Source organism: Brassica oleracea, chromosome C9 (assembly GCF_000695525.1).
Source record: "Brassica oleracea var. oleracea cultivar TO1000 chromosome C9, BOL, whole genome shotgun sequence".
Lineage (NCBI taxonomy): Eukaryota > Viridiplantae > Streptophyta > Magnoliopsida > Brassicales > Brassicaceae > Brassica > Brassica oleracea.
The window spans coordinates 10,469,334-10,486,998 of NC_027756.1; the positions used below are offsets into that span (position 1 = coordinate 10,469,334).

At 34.9% G+C, this 17,665-nt stretch overlaps 3 protein-coding genes and 1 pseudogene across 3 annotated transcripts in view; all 4 read left to right on the forward strand.

Annotated features, from left to right (window-relative positions):
* Positions 1–4,297: 4,297 nt before the first annotated feature.
* Positions 4,298–5,896, forward strand: LOC106315730. Its single transcript, XM_013753543.1, has one exon. It carries the CDS (start codon positions 4,492–4,494, stop codon positions 5,728–5,730), a length of 1,239 nt encoding a protein of 412 aa, XP_013608997.1. The 5' UTR covers positions 4,298–4,491; the 3' UTR covers positions 5,731–5,896.
* Positions 5,897–7,147: 1,251 nt separating this feature from the next.
* LOC106314290 lies at positions 7,148–8,799 on the forward strand (annotated as a pseudogene).
* Positions 8,800–13,184: 4,385 nt separating this feature from the next.
* LOC106312828 (monodehydroascorbate reductase, chloroplastic) lies at positions 13,185–16,878 on the forward strand. The gene is made up of 17 exons (XM_013750493.1): positions 13,185–13,370; positions 13,450–13,624; positions 13,707–13,806; positions 13,914–13,991; positions 14,185–14,256; positions 14,375–14,493; positions 14,600–14,684; positions 14,785–14,874; positions 15,041–15,142; positions 15,253–15,342; positions 15,453–15,533; positions 15,659–15,730; positions 15,809–15,903; positions 16,004–16,092; positions 16,194–16,256; positions 16,336–16,376; positions 16,524–16,878. Exons 1-17 carry the CDS (start codon positions 13,361–13,363, stop codon positions 16,641–16,643), a joined length of 1,482 nt encoding a protein of 493 aa, XP_013605947.1. The 5' UTR covers positions 13,185–13,360; the 3' UTR covers positions 16,644–16,878.
* A 319-nt stretch (positions 16,879–17,197) lies between these two features.
* The window catches only part of LOC106314291, a 4,286-nt gene continuing 3,818 nt past the window's right edge, over positions 17,198–17,665 (forward strand). The window contains exons 1-2 of the mRNA XM_013752190.1: positions 17,198–17,350; positions 17,449–17,654. Coding sequence (XP_013607644.1) covers positions 17,230–17,350; positions 17,449–17,654 — 327 coding nt within the window. The 5' untranslated portion in view covers positions 17,198–17,229. The remainder of the gene's footprint in view (positions 17,351–17,448; positions 17,655–17,665) is intronic.

A 17,665-nucleotide genomic window follows, 5' to 3' on the forward strand; every position in this document is an offset into this window, starting at 1 on the left:
TACATGAACGAAAACATTATCCAAACCTCGAGTGGCAAACATTGTGAAAGGAAGAGCCACCAGAGATGCGATGAAAGCTGCAAAGAGATGCGAAAATAAAGAGGGAAAGAGAGTCGAAATGAAATCAACAAATTATGGAGCCATCCTCGAGCTATGAAAGAGAGCATAGAAGTCAGAGCATCAAAAACTAGATCTTGAAAACCAAGACGAGCAGATACTATTGACAGTAAGCCAACGACGAAAAATACAACATCAAAGATGACTAAACTCTGACCCAACCAAGGAGATGCAGTTCCTAACATCAGCTGAAATCTAAGGAAAAAGAGGAGCAGTCAGTATTGACTGGCACAGCCTACAATGCCGTGAGAATCAACCGAACAACTGAAAACTCATAAACCCGATCTACAACAAATACCATATAATCTCACAGGTGAAGAAGGTAAGAAAGAACAAAAGAAGGAGGTGAGTCTTTTTCCGGTGATGGTGAGAAGCACTCCACACCAGAAAGATAACGAAATACATAGACGATGACGGCTCATGTTCAAAATATGAAGAGAGGGCAAAAAACATCTTAAAAGTTATATTTTTCAAAAATATGAAAAAATATATTTCAATTTTGACGCTAAAACTGTTAATGTTAGAATCAACAGATGCGTAGATGCAAAATTATTGAAATACAATATTCTTTTACGTTAGAGGTTCACTTCACTACTAACAAGTACTATACACACAACAACACATTATTCAAAAAACAAACACAAAATATATTAACCTATCACCTACTACTACATAACACACTAAAAAAACCAAATAATGCTCTTAACCAATAAAAACGACAACATAATTACATTATCCAAAAAATCATACTCTTAGCAGTAATAAAACAATATTTTGCGCGAAGCGTGGACACCCCCTAGTTATTATTATATATATAAAGTTGGCTTTTTCCCTTCTGAAACACGTGTCATCTATGTATTTTTTTACATTTTAGGTCTTTATTCTTTTAAATTATTGTAGTTTGGCCAAATACTTTCTAATCGTGAATTATCTAATCCTTTTCGCACTAACTATTATATTATGAAGTTTGATAATCTATTTTATTGTTCACTAAAATTCAAAATGAATAAAGAAATAAATAAAATAATAAAAATATATTTTACATATTTAATTTATTCACAACTAAAAATAACATGTTATTTTATTATTTTTATCATTTTATATTATTTAATTTACAAATTATATATTTATTTAACTATTAAAAATATAAAATGATCAAACTAATAAGAAGAAATTAGATTGCAATACATAATCTAAACATAAGACTTCCACAGTCAGAGAGATAAAACAAAATACTATAGTAACACTAACTCAATAAAGGTTTGGAGCTGAAAAAATATCAATAAAGAAAACTAATCTATCTCATCTTACCATAGAATGTATTGACTAGAGCAATCAGATGTCAGAAAAAGGTAAAAAGATAAAATATGAGATAAAGCAATCCCAGAACACAAATGATCGCGATCAAGCACCAGCGCAAAAAAAAACCAAAAAAGTGGGCCAGAGAAAGAATAATCATCGGAAGAATAAAGTCTCCACGAAACAAAAAGACGCATGTCTAAAACACCAAAAGCACAACCACCAGCTAAGAGATAAGAAGCACCTCACAAACTAAACAAGCACATACAAGGCGCTCATGCCATCGAAGAACCACAAAACTCTGAATAGAAGAAACCAAAGCTCCAAAAGACTAACTCCGCACACCTACACCAAAGGATGCGTGAGAAGAAGATAAATAACCTGAGTGGAGGAGAATGGAAGCCAACCACCGAGAAACCAAAGCTTAAGCTTGAGATCATTACTAATCTTTCAAGCACACAAGGCATACACAGAGAAAAACACTAACCAGACCTGGAGTAGCAAATATGGCGAAAGGGAGAGCCACAAGAGATGTGATCAGCAATGAAAATGAGAGAACAAACAGATAAAAATAGACAAAATGAAATCAACAAACCGTGGAGCCATCCTCGAGCTATGAAAAAGAGCATAAAAGTTAAATCACCATAAACCAGATCTTGAAAACCAAGACGAGCAGAGACTATTGACGACAAACCAGTGACGAGGAAAACAACATCAATGATAACTAAACTCTGACTCAACCTAACGAGATGTATTTTCTAACTTTACCAAAACTTAAGGAAAAATAGGACCAATATTTACCGAAATAGCATACAATGCCGTAAGAAATAACCACACAACGTGGAACTAATATGTCTGATCTATAACAAATACCAGATAATCTCACAGAAAATAAGGGGAGAAAAAACAAAAGCACAGTGGTGAGTCTTTTCCCAGTGATGGTGAAAAGTACTGCACATCGAAGACGTAAACGAAATACATAGATGGTGATGGCTCAAGGTCAAAAGATGCGAGAGAGTGCAAAAAACACCTAAAAGAGTATGTTCAAAAATGTAAAAAATTGAAATACAATTTTGACGTCGTTAATCTTAGAATCAACAAATACCTTAAGATAAAGTTATTGAAATTCAATATGTTTTACATCAAAAACTCACTTCATCACTAACAAATATTATTATACATACAACAACACATTATTAAAAAGACAAACACATAATATATTAACTTATTATCTACTACTACATAACATAATAAAACACTAAATAATAAAAACCGAGTTTGCCCTAAGTGAAACTCTCCCTGGTTCAGTCCCCAACGTGCCGCCTCCATGGATCTTTGCAATTTCAGCACGGTTGCGCAGCCTTCCCTCATATGAAGCAGATAACCCTTCTCATGGCTCTGTTGGTGATTTTGTCTTCTCTATCGTGGTTCCGTCCTCCGCCTCCTCCGTCGTAGTTCCGTCCTCCTCCCGATCCGCTGCCCCGTACGTCTCCTTATGTGCCGCCAGAACCGCCTTTTGAAACTCTCTCTCCGTCAGAACCGTCGCTTGAAACTCTCTCTCCGTCAGAACCGCCGCTTGAAGCTCTCTCTCCGCCAGAATTGTCGCCTGAAACTCTCTCTCCGCCAGAACCACCAGATCCTCCTGACGCACCTTTCAGTCTCGTGTTTCTTCTGCTCTTTGACACATCATGTGCCTTTTCTCAACCGGTTTCAAAAGCTCCAGATCTGGAATCTTGTTTGTTGAATATGGCTTTTGTGTTATGTGATGAGGTTGCTTCTCTTGTGTATGTTGGTGATACAAGCTTTGTCTCCAAATATTGGTATCCTGCAGATTGTAGTGTGGTTCTTTGCTGGTGTGATTTCATACATTCTACTCTCCCGTTGAGTATGATTGTCATTGTGTCTGTTGATTCAACAATGGGTTGGTCGATCCCCATCACCATCTATGTCTCTCTTCCTCGTCCATTTATCCAGGTTTTATCAGAAAGATTCTCTAAATTAATGTTGGATGATGAGTTGATATCTTTGGTTTGGTATTTTGGACTCTCTCGTGGTCCCTTTACTGCAGTATGCAGTTCCATCTTTGTGGTACTCAAGTCCTTTCAGTTGTGGCAGCTTAATGGATTGATGCATCACATATCCATTCATTGTCTGGTTTCCTCTGTTATGGAGTTTGTTCCTCTCCCAATTTCATCATCTACTTTATGTGGTTTTGTTGCAGGGAGTGTAATGTTGAAGATTAGAGATACTTCTAACACTGAAGTTCTAATCAAAAGCCTTGTAGCCATGTTGAAGATTGTTGATTGTGCACTTGTTGTTGCTTCAATCTTGGGAATTATATCACTGATTGTGGTCTCTAATTTCCAAGGCGTCGTCTCACTTTACAGCTCGATGGTCATTACGTACATGAGGTCTTCGCCTCATACGGCTCCTCGGGGAAGATTAGAGGGCTTTTCCGCGTCATTAGTTGTTTAAGCGTTTTGTATGCCCATATCCTTCTATGTTGTATTTGCTTCTTTGTATTAACTGTTTGTTTAGCCTATGTGGTTTTGTTTTCATGTTTCATGAACACTTTCTCCATTCATGGAAAGTAAGAATCTATAAAATTTCAGTTTAACCAAAAAAAAAACGCTAAATAATATTATTCACAGATAAATACTGACCACATAATCGTATCATCGAAAAATTATATCTAAGAAGACACCCTAGTTTTTTAAATAAAGGAGCATTCAGTTTAATTAGTAAAATACAAACAGCATGTAAGTTACAAAAACAAATATAAACAGCATGCAGTTTGAATATTTCCCAATCACTACGTACCACGATAAGTTACATATTCTCAATCAAATACTATAAAGATGCCAAAAACAACTACAAAGGGCAAAATGGAACACACAAAAAGAGGTAACTGCGCACGAAGAACGGGTCTCAAGCTTTCCGACAAGACATGCACACCACAAATTTCCTTTACTTTTCTTTTTTGCCTAACCTCTGGGACCACAAATTTCTTTAACTCTCCGTATATAAATCGACCATTTCTAAAACCTTCCCAATCTTCTTATTGACTCAATAATCATGAGACCTGCGCAGGACAATCAAGGATCCTTCCTCGGCCGGATTAGTATTCGTCGCAACCAGTTCACCGACGTCAACACCGAACAAGAGCAAGAAGATCTCGAGCTTTTCCAAAAACACATCGCCGATCGTTTCACCGAGCTTCTCACTCCTCCACCACCACCACAACCACCCTCCGATGAAACGGACGCTGTTGCTTCCGTAGCCGCGACGGAGCAGATTATGTCCGTGACTTGGCTTCGTAAGCTTATGGATGTTTTCCTCTGCTGCGAAGCCGAATTCAAAGCGATTCTCTTAATGGGCCGTGACCCGACCCAGATTTCTAAACCGCCTTTCGACCGGTTAGTTCCTGAAATGTTAGACCGGTCGATTAAAGCGCTTGACATCTGTACCGCCGTCGTTAACGGAATCGATTCCGTTAGACATTACCAGCGCCTAGCTGAGATCGCCGTGGCAGCCTTGGAGCAACGTCCGTTAGGAGACGGTAACGTGAGGCGAGCGAAACGCGCGCTGGCGAATCTACTCATCGCGTTGAGCATCGAGGACAAAGAGAATGTAAGCAGCGGTGGCGGAGGGAATAAGACGGTAGAGAGATCGTGGTCGTTCGGTCGCCGCGGCGGCGGATCGTCTGCGGCGAGTAAAGGAGGAGCGACGATCGGTCAGCTGAAATCGTCTTCGTGGGCCGTCGGGAGAAACTGGTCGGCGGCGAAACAGATCCACGCAATGACGGCGAATCTGACGCCGCCACGTGGCAACGAAGCGGCGGGGTTGCCTCTGCCGATGTTTATAATGAGCACTGTAACGGTGTTCGTGATGTGGGTTTTAACGGCGGCGGTTCCGTGTCAGGAGAGAGCTGGATTAGCGAATCACTTGCCGGTGCCGAAGCATTTGAATTGGGCTCAGAGTTTGGTCGGAATCCACGAGAAGATCGGAGATGAGTGGAAGAAGAAGGAGAAGAAAGGATCAGCGGGATTGATGGAGGAGATGACGAGGATGGAGAAGCTTGGTCACTCGCTGATTGAATTCGCCGATGGATTTCATTATCCGGCGGAGAAAGAGGCTGCTGAGTCTGCAGCAGCTCAAGTGGCGGAGATGGCGGAGATATGCCGGAGAATGGAGGAGGAGCTTGTGCCGTTGCAGCAACAGATCAGAGAGGTCTTCCATAGGATCGTGAGGAGTCGTGCGGAGATTCTAGAGGTGCTGGAGCAAGCCGGGAAACTTTCAGCGCCAGTTGTATAAATATTTTAAAATGTTTGGGGGTGACATTTCAAAGTTTTGTAATTCTTTGGGGGTTATAAGATATTTATTTTCTTAGCTCTGTGTTATCGTTTTTTTTTTGTCCATGTTTGTGTTTCAGAACTCTTCTGGCACGGCCCATATCATTGTGTCTACATCTTCTTCTATATATTTTCATATATAATTTTGCTTAATCTTTTGTTAAATGGTTAATGCATAATATACAAAACTAATTCGATTTGTGGACATTTAAATTGATGAAGAGAAAAATATATTGAAACTGTTATCTTTTATAATATCCAGAAAATGTCGTCGAAGCTTCAAAGCTTTACACGTCGAAATGAAAAACTTTGATGTATTGTGTTTATCTAAACTACTGTTGAGAAGTTGCTTACTTTAAATTAGATACTATTTTCCAAAAATATTCAATCAAAAATATCATAATATTTGGATTTAGGATATAATGATTATGGTTTATGGTTTAGTATTTAAGGGAAGATGTTAGGTTTATAAATTTCTATAAATAATTCTTAAACATTTATAAATGATTTATAATGGTTAGTTTAGTTTTTTTTTGTCACAAACTTAAAGTATTTATGAAAATTGTATCACTTAAAGATAAATCCGAAAAATGCTACCAAATTTGTGGTAAATTTTAGAATTTTTCAACTGAACTGTTTCAGTAAACTTTTAACATTAAAATTATATTTTTACTTTTTCAAGTTTTGATAAGTATTTTACCATGATCTTTATTTTTCATATATATGTACCATTTTCTTGCAAAAAGCTATAAATTATGTAGTTTTTTCAAAATTTTGAAATAATAAATAGTATTACTTCAAATTTGAAAATATGATTTATTTCTTCATTTTAAGATGAACCTTTTAAACTATAAACTGGCTTTTAACTTTAGTTTAAAAAAAAAATTATATATGTCAATGTTATCTAATTTTTCAAAAACTATTATTAATGTCATCAAACAAGTAATAAAAAGGGGATATAAGCCTCCGTTAGGCCATCCATGTAGGATAGAAAAATCGTCCAATAGAAAGCCTGCATTCGGACACATCAGCACGGCTTTGGTAATGTTGGGCTTCCATTTTTTTTATGAGCCCGCGTGTTGATGTCAATGGCCCAGGAAGACCATTTCCGTTTATGTCTTTTTTTTCCATTCTCCGACTCTTCTTCAACCTCACCGTCTCTCTAAACTTAGTCTGAAGTTTTTTCTTTCATACTCTTTACCTTCCTTAACGCTCAACGAGGTTCAACATATCCTACTAAATTCCCTTAATTAATGTGATTCTCATTCAACCCAATAACATTCTCGACCTCTCGGTTTCCTTCCTTTTATATATGATTGGAGAGGATTGCGAGTGGGATGAATCTTCACAATCACTCTCAATTAATTGATCATTCGAAAATGTCTTCCTCCGATGTTGTTGCGCAATCCGCCTTCGATGTTCTCCGACTGGGTAGATCTTCACAGTTCATTGTTGCTCGCCTGCTACGTTTTTGGACTCCAAAAACATCAAGAAGTATGGTGAATTCATGGGAATCACTTTATAGCTCTTATACAAGTCGAATCTCTTTCTCTCTATCTGCAAATAACATGATTCTGATTGTTTATATGTTTTTTTTATAGTTGTAGCATTAAGCTTTACTCTGGCTTGAAGCCTTAATCTGCAAGTATATGTTCCTTTTTCTTTTTAATCTTTTCGAAAGTTTCTGTCTTTAAATCGAATATGGTTAGTCCCTTACGAGTGAAGTGATTTATTTAATGTTACTACAACTGTTTGTCGGAATTGTGTTCAGGCTTTTTGACAAATGGGCATCAGAAGTTGAATAGGAGTTTTGTGGCAGGATCCACAAAAGTTTGCAATCCAGGTATTTCTCAATGTTCTTTTTCTGGAATAGGTTTGCCTTTGAATGTGCTGGGCATTAGCTTTGTGGTTTGTGTTATTGCAGTACAGGGAAAGCGAGTTGGTCACGGGTGAAGATGATGCCTATAGGTACACCTACATAAACCGAGAGGAAGGCACTTGGCAATAGGTTTCCCTAGGTATATCCAACTTTTACATAATTTTTGAGAGAAAGAACAAATGCAAACTTTGATTATATTGTTGCAGTATCGAGAGCGTGTGATCTTCATTGGACAGAACATTGATGAAGAGTTTTAGCAACCAGATATTAGCAACTATGTTGTATCTTGATACTCTTGATCACTCCAGGAGGATTTATATGTTCCTTAATGGACCTGGCGGTGATGTGAGTTTCTCTTTCACAATTTTTTTTGTTCTTTGCTTACAATACTTGTCTAAACTTAAAAAAAATTATTATATTTTTTCTGTAGCTAACTCCAAGTTTAGCTATCTATGATACAATGAAGAGCTTGAAATGTCCGGTTGGGACACATTGTGTTGGGCTTGTCTAAAACCTTGCAGGTTTTTTTCTTGCTGCCGCTGAAAAAGTACTATTTATTTCACTTTCTTTTGAAGCATGTGGAAACCAAATTGATCTTATATGCTAGCTAGACTCTAAGGAACTTGAAGTTGAATTATTATTTTCTTTGAAAGGGTCAACGGTTTGCGATGCCATTGTTAAGGATCGCTCTCCAGTCACCTACTGGTGCAGCTCGTGGTCAGCTGGTGCAGCTATAAGCCGCTTATCTCTCTGAGTTATGGACTATAAAAAATATTTTTCCTCTCTTATAGTAACATGGTAAAGCTATATATATACACTTGCAAAATTCCTTCAGGCTGATGATATTCAAAATGAAGCAAAGGAGCTTTCAAGGATAAGAGATTACCTCTTCAACTAACTAGCCAAAAATACAGAACAGCCTGCGGAAAAGGGTTAGTTTTGTTGTCATAATAATAATTGACACCTCTCAGTGCATATGCTGATGATGATGAAAATAATTAAACAATGATGATGATACAGATCGTCAAAGATTTGAGCAGATTGAAAAGGTTCAACTCAGAAGAAGCTATAGAGTACGGACTTATCATTCTTAGACCACCGCGCATCAAAGACGACGCTCCTCTCCAAGATGAAACCTCAGGTCTCGTTTAATCTGCTTTATTAACATTCTGTAATGTCAAAGTCTTACAAGCTTGGAGTTGTTGTTCTTAGTGCGATTGTTACCAAATAAAATCATTTATGTATATAGAGTTAATTAATTATCATTGGATCTTGAAACCAGTTACGAGTTCAAAAGTTTTTTATTTATCGCGATGGTTCAAAAATATATTAAAAATTAAGTATTAAATATCAAATTGAGCCTTAGATAGAGTGTCCACGTAGGCGAAAATAATCGGCCAATGAAAAACTATATTTTTGCCATATCACCTTCTCTATTTGTTTTTACAAAATAATTCTTTAACTTTTTACTTAAACAATTATAACCGAAAATATTTTTTTACTGAAAATATATTATTTATATAAATATAATTATATTTTTTATTTACATAATAGTTTGTAAAGAAATATTTGTGTAAATAATATCATAATTTTATAAAATACTAAGATAAATTGGGTTGGTTTCAACTTTCACAAATAAAAAGTAGTATTTGTAAACTTAGAAAAGAATATATCAAGAATATTCTTTTTCAGGAGAGAAAATAGAAAAATACATCGGAAACAAATCTATTATGAAATTCCTCAATATTGCTTTCCATATTCTGCTCTCTATCATCGATTTCCAAAACCGAGAGTGAAACCCTAGCTACTTCTTTTACAAGAAAGATCAGCGGAGAAGCCCCCGACGAAGATGACGAAGGTCGCAACTGCAACAGAAGAGATGTCTGATCTTCGTCGTTTGTGTTCCGTAGCAATCAAAGCCGCTAATTCACAGTCCGTTGATGGTGTGGATTGATGTTTTGATATCCTTGGTTACTTGAAGAAATTGAGCTTCTCTGCAAAGGATCTTGTCCGCGTGTCTAAAGAGATATCTCATTTGGCAAATCCATCTCTATTATGAAATTCCTCAATTTTAGAGAAAAAAATAGAGGAATACATTGGAGATGGTTTAAGGCATGACCGACGTAAATGATCGACGTTTAGATTTCAGCTTTTCTAATTCTTACTATTCTAATGTTTCAATATAATTTGAATATTCCCTTTGCTTTATAATATAATGGTTTAAAAGTATTTTTTATTTCACAATATAAATTGTTTTTATATTTCAATGTAATTTTATACTTATTGGATATTGTGTGGCCAATTAAATTATGTAAATTACTGTGTAATTGATTAAATTTATATATTAAATGATAGTTTTTTAAAGAAATAATTTTTAAATATTACATATTTTAATTAAAACTGTAGGATATAAGCCTCAGATAGAATGTCCATGTAGACGAAAATAATCGGCCAATGAGAAACTATATTTTTGCCGTGTCACCTCCTCTATTTGTTTTTACAAAATGATCCTTTAACTTTTTATTTAAACAATTATAACCAAAAATAGTTTTTTAGTGAAATATATTATTTATATAAATATAATCATATTTTTTATTTACATAATAATTTGTAAAGAAATATTTAGTGTAAATAATATCATAATTTTATAAAATACTAAAATAAATTAGGCTGGCTTTCAACTTTCACAAATAATAACTATTATTTGTAAACTTAGAAAAGAATATATTAAGAATATTCTTTTTAGGAGAGAAAATAGAAAAATACATCGGAGACAAATTCATCTCTATTATGAAATTCTTCCATTTTAGAGAAAAAAAATAGAGGAATACATTGGAGATGGTCTAAAGCATGGCCGACGTAAATGATCAACGTTGAGATTTCAGCTTTTTTAATTCTTACTATTCTAATGTTTCAATATAATTTGAATATTCCCTTTGTTTTATAATATAATGGTTTAAAAGTATTTTTTGTTTCAATATATAATTTGTTTTTATATTTCAATGAAACTTTATATTTATTGGATATTGTGTGGCCAAATAAATTATGTAAATTACTGTGTAATTGATTAAATGTATATATTAAATAACAGTTTTCTAAAGTAATAACTTTTAAATATTACAGATTTTAATTAAAATTGATTACATTTTGAAACATATAGAGTATTCTATAAACTAACTCTATATAGATATGAAGACAAAATTGTAAAGTGGTCTTACCTTTTGAATTTCTCTCATTCTGTGCATTTCTAATTGGAAGAAGATAATCTACATCTAATATTATGTTACTCTCAATATATTAGAAATGGTTGAAACCGTAAACCAATTAAAATGATGTAAGGAAGAAATAAAAATGTATTTTCAGTTATCACAAATATAAAATCAATTGACAACAACTTAATTATGTCCAGCGTAGGACAACAGAGAAGAGTTTCCATACCTTCTAATATTATAATATCTCATTATATTAGTGGCTAAAGCAATTTTCTCTAGCACAAATACTCATTCCATTCTAGGAATTTAAGCTTTTCTATCTGATGATATTAGTAGTTTGATCCAAAAAAAAAAGAAACGGTCGAACCGTACATTGTAATTGGAGAAAAAAACAAACAAAAATCAACCGAAAACTTTTAAGGTATGTGAAACAAAAATTGGAAATATCAATTCTCTGCAATTAAAGAATAAGACAATAAAGTTGTAAAAATACAAAATATAACAAAAAATATACCCAGAAAGAAAAAATTAGTAAAAATAAAATCATAATATAATTTCCATAATTGATAGTGCTCAGTTACACTAAAAAGTCTAAATTTACAACATACACAGTTTTATTTACATCTTTAAACCTATTATCTAATTAAAATGATTCTAAAAAAAAGTGACATCATGAAGAGTTAGAAAATATACGATAAAATATAATACATAATGTTAAAAATACATTATCACTGATCACTAAAAAATCATGTTAGTAGTAATAAAAATAAAATGACAACATATTTATTAAAACCATAGAACAACACGCAACAATGTGTTATTTAACCTAACACCACACATAAAAATGAGACATCATATTTGGATATATTTAAATAAATAATTTTAAATATATTATATTCTTGATAATTTTAAAATTACTTAAAAAGAAACTAAATTATTAAAAAATTAATATACAAATAAAACTAAAGCAATATTTTGTACCGTCAAAATAATAAATTAATAAAAAATATATTATTATTAATAAAATAGATTTTAGATTTTAAAGACTTATAATTCATGTAATATTACAAAATTCAAAATTTGTTTATTACAATTAATATTTTACCATTAGATATATTAGAATAATATTCTAGATCGATATTCAATTGTCAGTTTTCAACTATTACACGTAAAAAAATATTATTAAGTACATTTTGTTTTTTTGAAAATGGGGTTTTATATTTTAAGTAGGTTATTGGAGTATTTTTTTCGTGAATTCATTCGAGATGAGATCCGATATTTTAAACTAAGATAATTTATGTTCTATACATAATTATATTTTTTTATATAACTCTAAAATCTCGGACTTGATTCTTCATATTTTATTAGTTAATTGTGTTACATATAATAGAAGTACTTACTTCAAACTAAAAATATAAAATCAAAATCAAATTTAAAAATTAGTTATATATAATTTAATATACAAAAATTCATATAAAAATAAAAATGATAAATGTAACAAATTTAAATGTATTATCTGCGCGTAGCGCGGAGAAAGGATCTAGTCTAAGTAAATGTTGATAGGGAAAACCATGAAATATGTAGTTCTTATATTTCTTATATTGATTTACAAGATTATAGGATATTAAAGCTCATTTCAAACTTCCAAACACTTTCGTTAGAAAATGTATATTTATTATTTTATACAATCTAATGTTATTTGTTTATCTATTTATGTTATATTAATAATTTTATTATATGATAAATGTTTAGTTTACATTAAATAGTAATTTGTTGGACTTTTGTTTCATTTTTTTATTTTAAGTTATTATTCCCTCCGTTTTATTTTAAGTGTCGATTTGAATTTGTGCACACAGATTAAGAAAATAATTAATTTTTTATATTTTCTATATAAAACATCATTACCTATACACTTAACCATATTTCAACTAATGGAAAAATAAATTGCTGAATAAAATTAATAAATTTTGTATTGAGGTCAAAAATGACACTAACGTAAAAAAATTCTTTGCACCGACGCTTAATATGAAACTGAGGAACGAGTTTGAAGATAGAAATGCAACCAACAACTAGAATGTTATGTCATAGGTTTGTTATTCAAAATAACGGTTTTATCAGTCAAAAATTGTGTGGTTAAAATAAAATATAGTGTACATATGCACTTCGTTAGATAATTAGACCATCATAGTATGGGAAAATATTGATCGAACCAAAATTGTGTAATGCGGATAGAAGAAGCTTAGAATACGGTAAAGTTTGGTTAAGAATAGACTTTGTCACAAAATCCCAACTCTTGTTTATAATTTTCTTGGTTATAATCGAAAAGCAAAAAGACAAGTCAGCTCCATCTTTCCAATAATCCTCTCTCCTTCTTGATCAATCGCAATATCGAAAAACTCTTTTAAGCCTTAATGCCCTTTAGCTTTGTTCTAGAGCCAATACTACAGGGAGACTCACACTTGCTTCAAATAATTTAATTATTTTCGGCTCTTCTTATAAAAATGTCTCCAGGTCCCCTCTCTCTCTCTCTCACTCACTCTACCTTCCTCCTCGATTTCATACCCTAGATCTAATCCCTCTGTTGTTGCAGTTCGAAGAGCCATGGCGTTAGCATCCACCACGTTGCCAGCGAAGACCGGATTGTCTCTTTGGTGTCCCACTTCTCCCTCCCTCGCTCGCCGTCTTCCCGCTCGGTTTTCTCCGATTGGTTCCAGAATCGCCTCCAGAGGCGTCGTCACTGCTTCCTTCGCCAACGAGAATCGCGAGTTAGTATTCTGATTTTTTTCGAATCTGGATAGACGAATTTGTGAATCGGAATTTAGTTTAGGATGGCGTAAATCTTGTTAGGTTTGTGATAATTGGGGGAGGAAATGCGGCGGGGTATGCAGCTAGGACCTTTGTAGAAAACGGAATGGCCGATGGTCGCCTTTGTATTGTCACCAAAGAGGTGAATCAAGATCGATCCCTTAAGTGTTTTCTTCTTCAGTATCGTATCGCCCTTGGTTTTACTCTCTGTTTGATTGTTCTTTTGTGTGTGATTGTTGTAATCTTTAGGCTTACGCGCCTTATGAGAGACCTGCCTTGACAAAAGCTTACTTGTTCCCTCCAGAGAAGAAGCCTGCTCGTCTTCCAGTAAGCCTAGCTAGCCCTTCACTTGTACACTAATGTTTGATTTCATATCTATTTTTGACTTGTTTTATTACTGCTATTTGGTGGAAACATGAAATTTGTGGATTGGGTTCTCGTTAGGCTTGTTTCTCATTTGAAGATTTGTATGGTTTAATTTTATGATTAGTGCGTTTCTCATCGTTAATGTATCTGCCAGGGGTTTCATACTTGTGTTGGAGGTGGTGGAGAGAGGCAAACACCAGATTGGTACAAGGAGAAAGGGATTGAGGTGTCATTTTTTTCCCAAATTTATGAGTCTTAAGTTTGTTTAATCGTGGGAATCTACATGGGTGGTTTTTGTTGTGATCTTCTGTTGTGTTACAACTTCTACATTTGTTTTTGGACAGATGATATATGAAGATCCAGTGACTGGAGCTGATTTTGAAAAGCAAACCCTCACGACAAACACAGGGAAGCAGTTAAAATATGGATCCCTGATTATCGCTACAGGGTGTACAGCCTCTAGGTGACTGAAGAACACATTCTACTTTGTAACGAAAAACACCAGGGGGAAGGGCTTCTTGATCTTGTCCATTGATATATTTAATATTTGCTTTCTATTTCTATTGCAGGTTCCCAGATAAAATTGGTGGAAACTTGCCTGGGGTTCACTATATTCGGGAGGTTGCAGATGCTGATTCACTTATTTCATCTCTGGTAAGCTGAAGGCAATCTTACTACTTATGTCATCACAATGCGTCATCAGGAAACTTTAAACTTCCTTGGCACGAAATAACCTTTTCAATGTATGATTCAGGGAAAGTCAAAGAAAGTTGTCATTGTTGGTGGTGGCTACATCGGCATGGAGGTTGCTGCTGCAGCTGTTGCGTGGAACCTAGATACAACGGTTAGTATTCCGTTGACTTTAATCTCTAAATTGTGCTACTGATGAAGTATATATTTAGTAATTCGGTGCATAAAACGAACTTTCAGATAATAAGCGAATGAAGTTGCATTTTCGCATGCATATACTAACTTAATCTGCTTTTGGTCTTTCCCCTATTCAATAATAGATTGTATTCCCAGAAGATCAGCTTTTGCAAAGATTGTTCACTCCATCACTTGCTCAGAGATACGAAGAGCTATACCGTCAAAATGGTGTTAAGTTTGTCAAGGTAAGACAACCCACGACCAATGCCTTACACTGAAAGCATTTGTTTTCCTGTAAACCTAAGAATTTTAGAAACACAGTGAGTAAACTTTGTTCCTCTTTTCTGTTGAACAGGGCGCTTCGATAAATAACTTAGAAGCTGGTTCGGATGGGCGTGTAACAGCTGTTAAGCTTGCTGATGGATCTACAATTGAGGCAGACACGGTATAGTTGCTTTTTTTAAATGATGCAACTTCAACAACTCTTTCAAATGGAATTGTGACTGGTCAATGAAATATTGACTCTTGCTCAACCTGTGTATCCTTACTTTACAGGTTGTGATCGGAATTGGAGCCAAGCCTGCTATTGGCCCCTTTGAAACTTTGTCCATGAACAAATCTATTGGAGGCATTCAGGTATTGTTATCGCAAAACATTCTAATGATTCATTTCCAGCATTCATCAGTTTTTGAAGCTATAACTTCAAGAGAAATTACATTAGTATTTTCTACAATAAGGCTGATAAGAGCTCGTAACCACAGGTTGATGGCTTGTTCAGAACAAGTACCCCTGGAATTTTCGCTATTGGAGATGTGGCAGCCTTCCCTTTAAAGGTACTTTGCTGCTGGATAAACACATAATCGACCAATCTTGTGTTGTGTAAACTCATCATGTTATTGTCTGATGAATAGATATATGATCGGATGACCCGAGTTGAACATGTTGATCACGCCCGCCGTTCTGCACAACACTGCGTGAAATCTCTGCTCACTGCACACACTGACACGTAAGCGCTTCTTCCACCCTGGCATAATCTGTAGACTTCTGTGTATCTCTCAACATATCTTCTTCACCTATTTGTTCATGTCTTGCACAAAACGTTGCAGTTATGATTATCTCCCGTACTTCTACTCAAGAGTATTCGAGTATGAAGGCAGCTCAAGAAAAGTCTGGTGGCAGTTTTATGGGGATAATGGTAAATATTGTTAGTTAGAACCTAAATAGTACACAATCATTCAATTACTCAAATCAATATATCTTCAATATCTAACCCACTGAATGATTCATATTGGCCAGTGGGAGAAACAGTTGAAGTTGGCAACTTCGATCCCAAGATCGCTACCTTCTGGATTGATTCTGGTAAATCATTGACCATTGCACTAGCTAGAACATAGCTTAGCGATTTAACTAACTTTTATGAGTAATTATGGTATCACAGGCAGGTTGAAAGGTGCTCTTGTAGAAAGTGGTTCTCCAGAGGTAAGAAGAGACACTCCCTCATTTCAATCGAGCATATGAATCTGAACCATTGCAATCAATTACATATGGGGTTTATTAACGAATATAAAAGCTATATATTGGGTTTAACAATGCCTTTGCATTGTTGTGTATATTATCTTTACACAGGAGTTTCAGCTTCTCCCAAAGCTAGCAAGAAGTCAACCAATTGTCGATAAGGCTAAACTCGCCAGCGCATCTTCAGTGGAAGAAGCCCTCGAGATTGCTCAAGCCGCTCTACAGAGTTAAGAGAGTTGATGGATTTTATTATAGCTTTCAGTTTCGGAGAAAGCAAGCAAGGAAGCAACATCTTTATTCTCGGTGAAATTATTCATCTTTCCATTGAAAATGGTTTTATAGAGAGCACTCTTGTCAATAATCTGCATGAATAAGCTATCGCCTCTTTTTCAGAATTCATATTTTGCTTCATAAGAGAGCTTGCTCCACATAAATTCGCATGATAGTCTAATATTGAGATTTTAAGTTTTTTTTTTAAGGAAAAATTGGCAAATTGGGCAAATTGCAAGTTTGATATTAGGGAGTTGGGCAACCTCAAGTTTAAATTAGCAAATTGGACGAATCGTCTTTTCCAGAATTATGAAATGTCGACAGAGGGCGCGCGTGGTTCTTGATATTACGACTGCCACCTCTTGATTTTTAATTTAAAAATAAAAAAAAAAAACTAATAAAAGAATAAAAAAGAAGGAAATTAGAAAAACCAAAACATCCCTATAATATCAAAATATACTAGAACCACCTCTAAACAGCTGCAATTGAGAACCAAACATAAGAAGAATCCCACATAAGAACCACTCTCGACTGTACCCAGATCGGCATGGTATCCCCCTCCAGCGTAACGCCCTCGAGGAGGGTGACTCGTAGTCAATGCGCCAGTGATAGAGAAGCAAATCCCAAGAAAATTCCCCGACTAGGCAAAACTGCGTCTCGTTATGCAGGTATCTCCTTTCGCTAAGCTTCGCTGTGAAATTCTTTGGAAAAAGTTTTTAAAAATAAAGCGTTGGGTAAATGTCTGGATTTGGTCATTGTATTTCAGTATCTAGCACGGAGTCCGAACTAGAGGAACCTGCATCCACCGACCAAGAAGAAGCTGCATCCACTGAACAAGACGAAGCTGCATCCACCGAGCCGGAATTTATTGTCACCACGCCGACTTTCCCGGAAAGACTGTTCGCACGTAATTGCTATCCTGGCAAACCTCGACTGAACATCTATTCAAAGGCGAGTATCATTGGATCGTTAGTGAAGTTGCT

Excerpts from the sequence above, each read along its gene's own strand:
- LOC106312828 (XM_013750493.1), top strand. Across the intron at positions 13,807-13,913 it reads TTTGTATTGTCACCAAAGAG|GCTTACGCGCCTTATGAGAG; the intron begins GTGAATCAAGAT and ends TGTAATCTTTAG. Across the intron at positions 16,377-16,523 it reads TAGAAAGTGGTTCTCCAGAG|GAGTTTCAGCTTCTCCCAAA; the intron begins GTAAGAAGAGAC and ends ATCTTTACACAG.
- LOC106315730 (XM_013753543.1), top strand. The coding sequence starts at position 4,492 with ATGAGACCTGCGCAGGACAATCAAGGATCCTTCCTCGGCCGGATTAGT.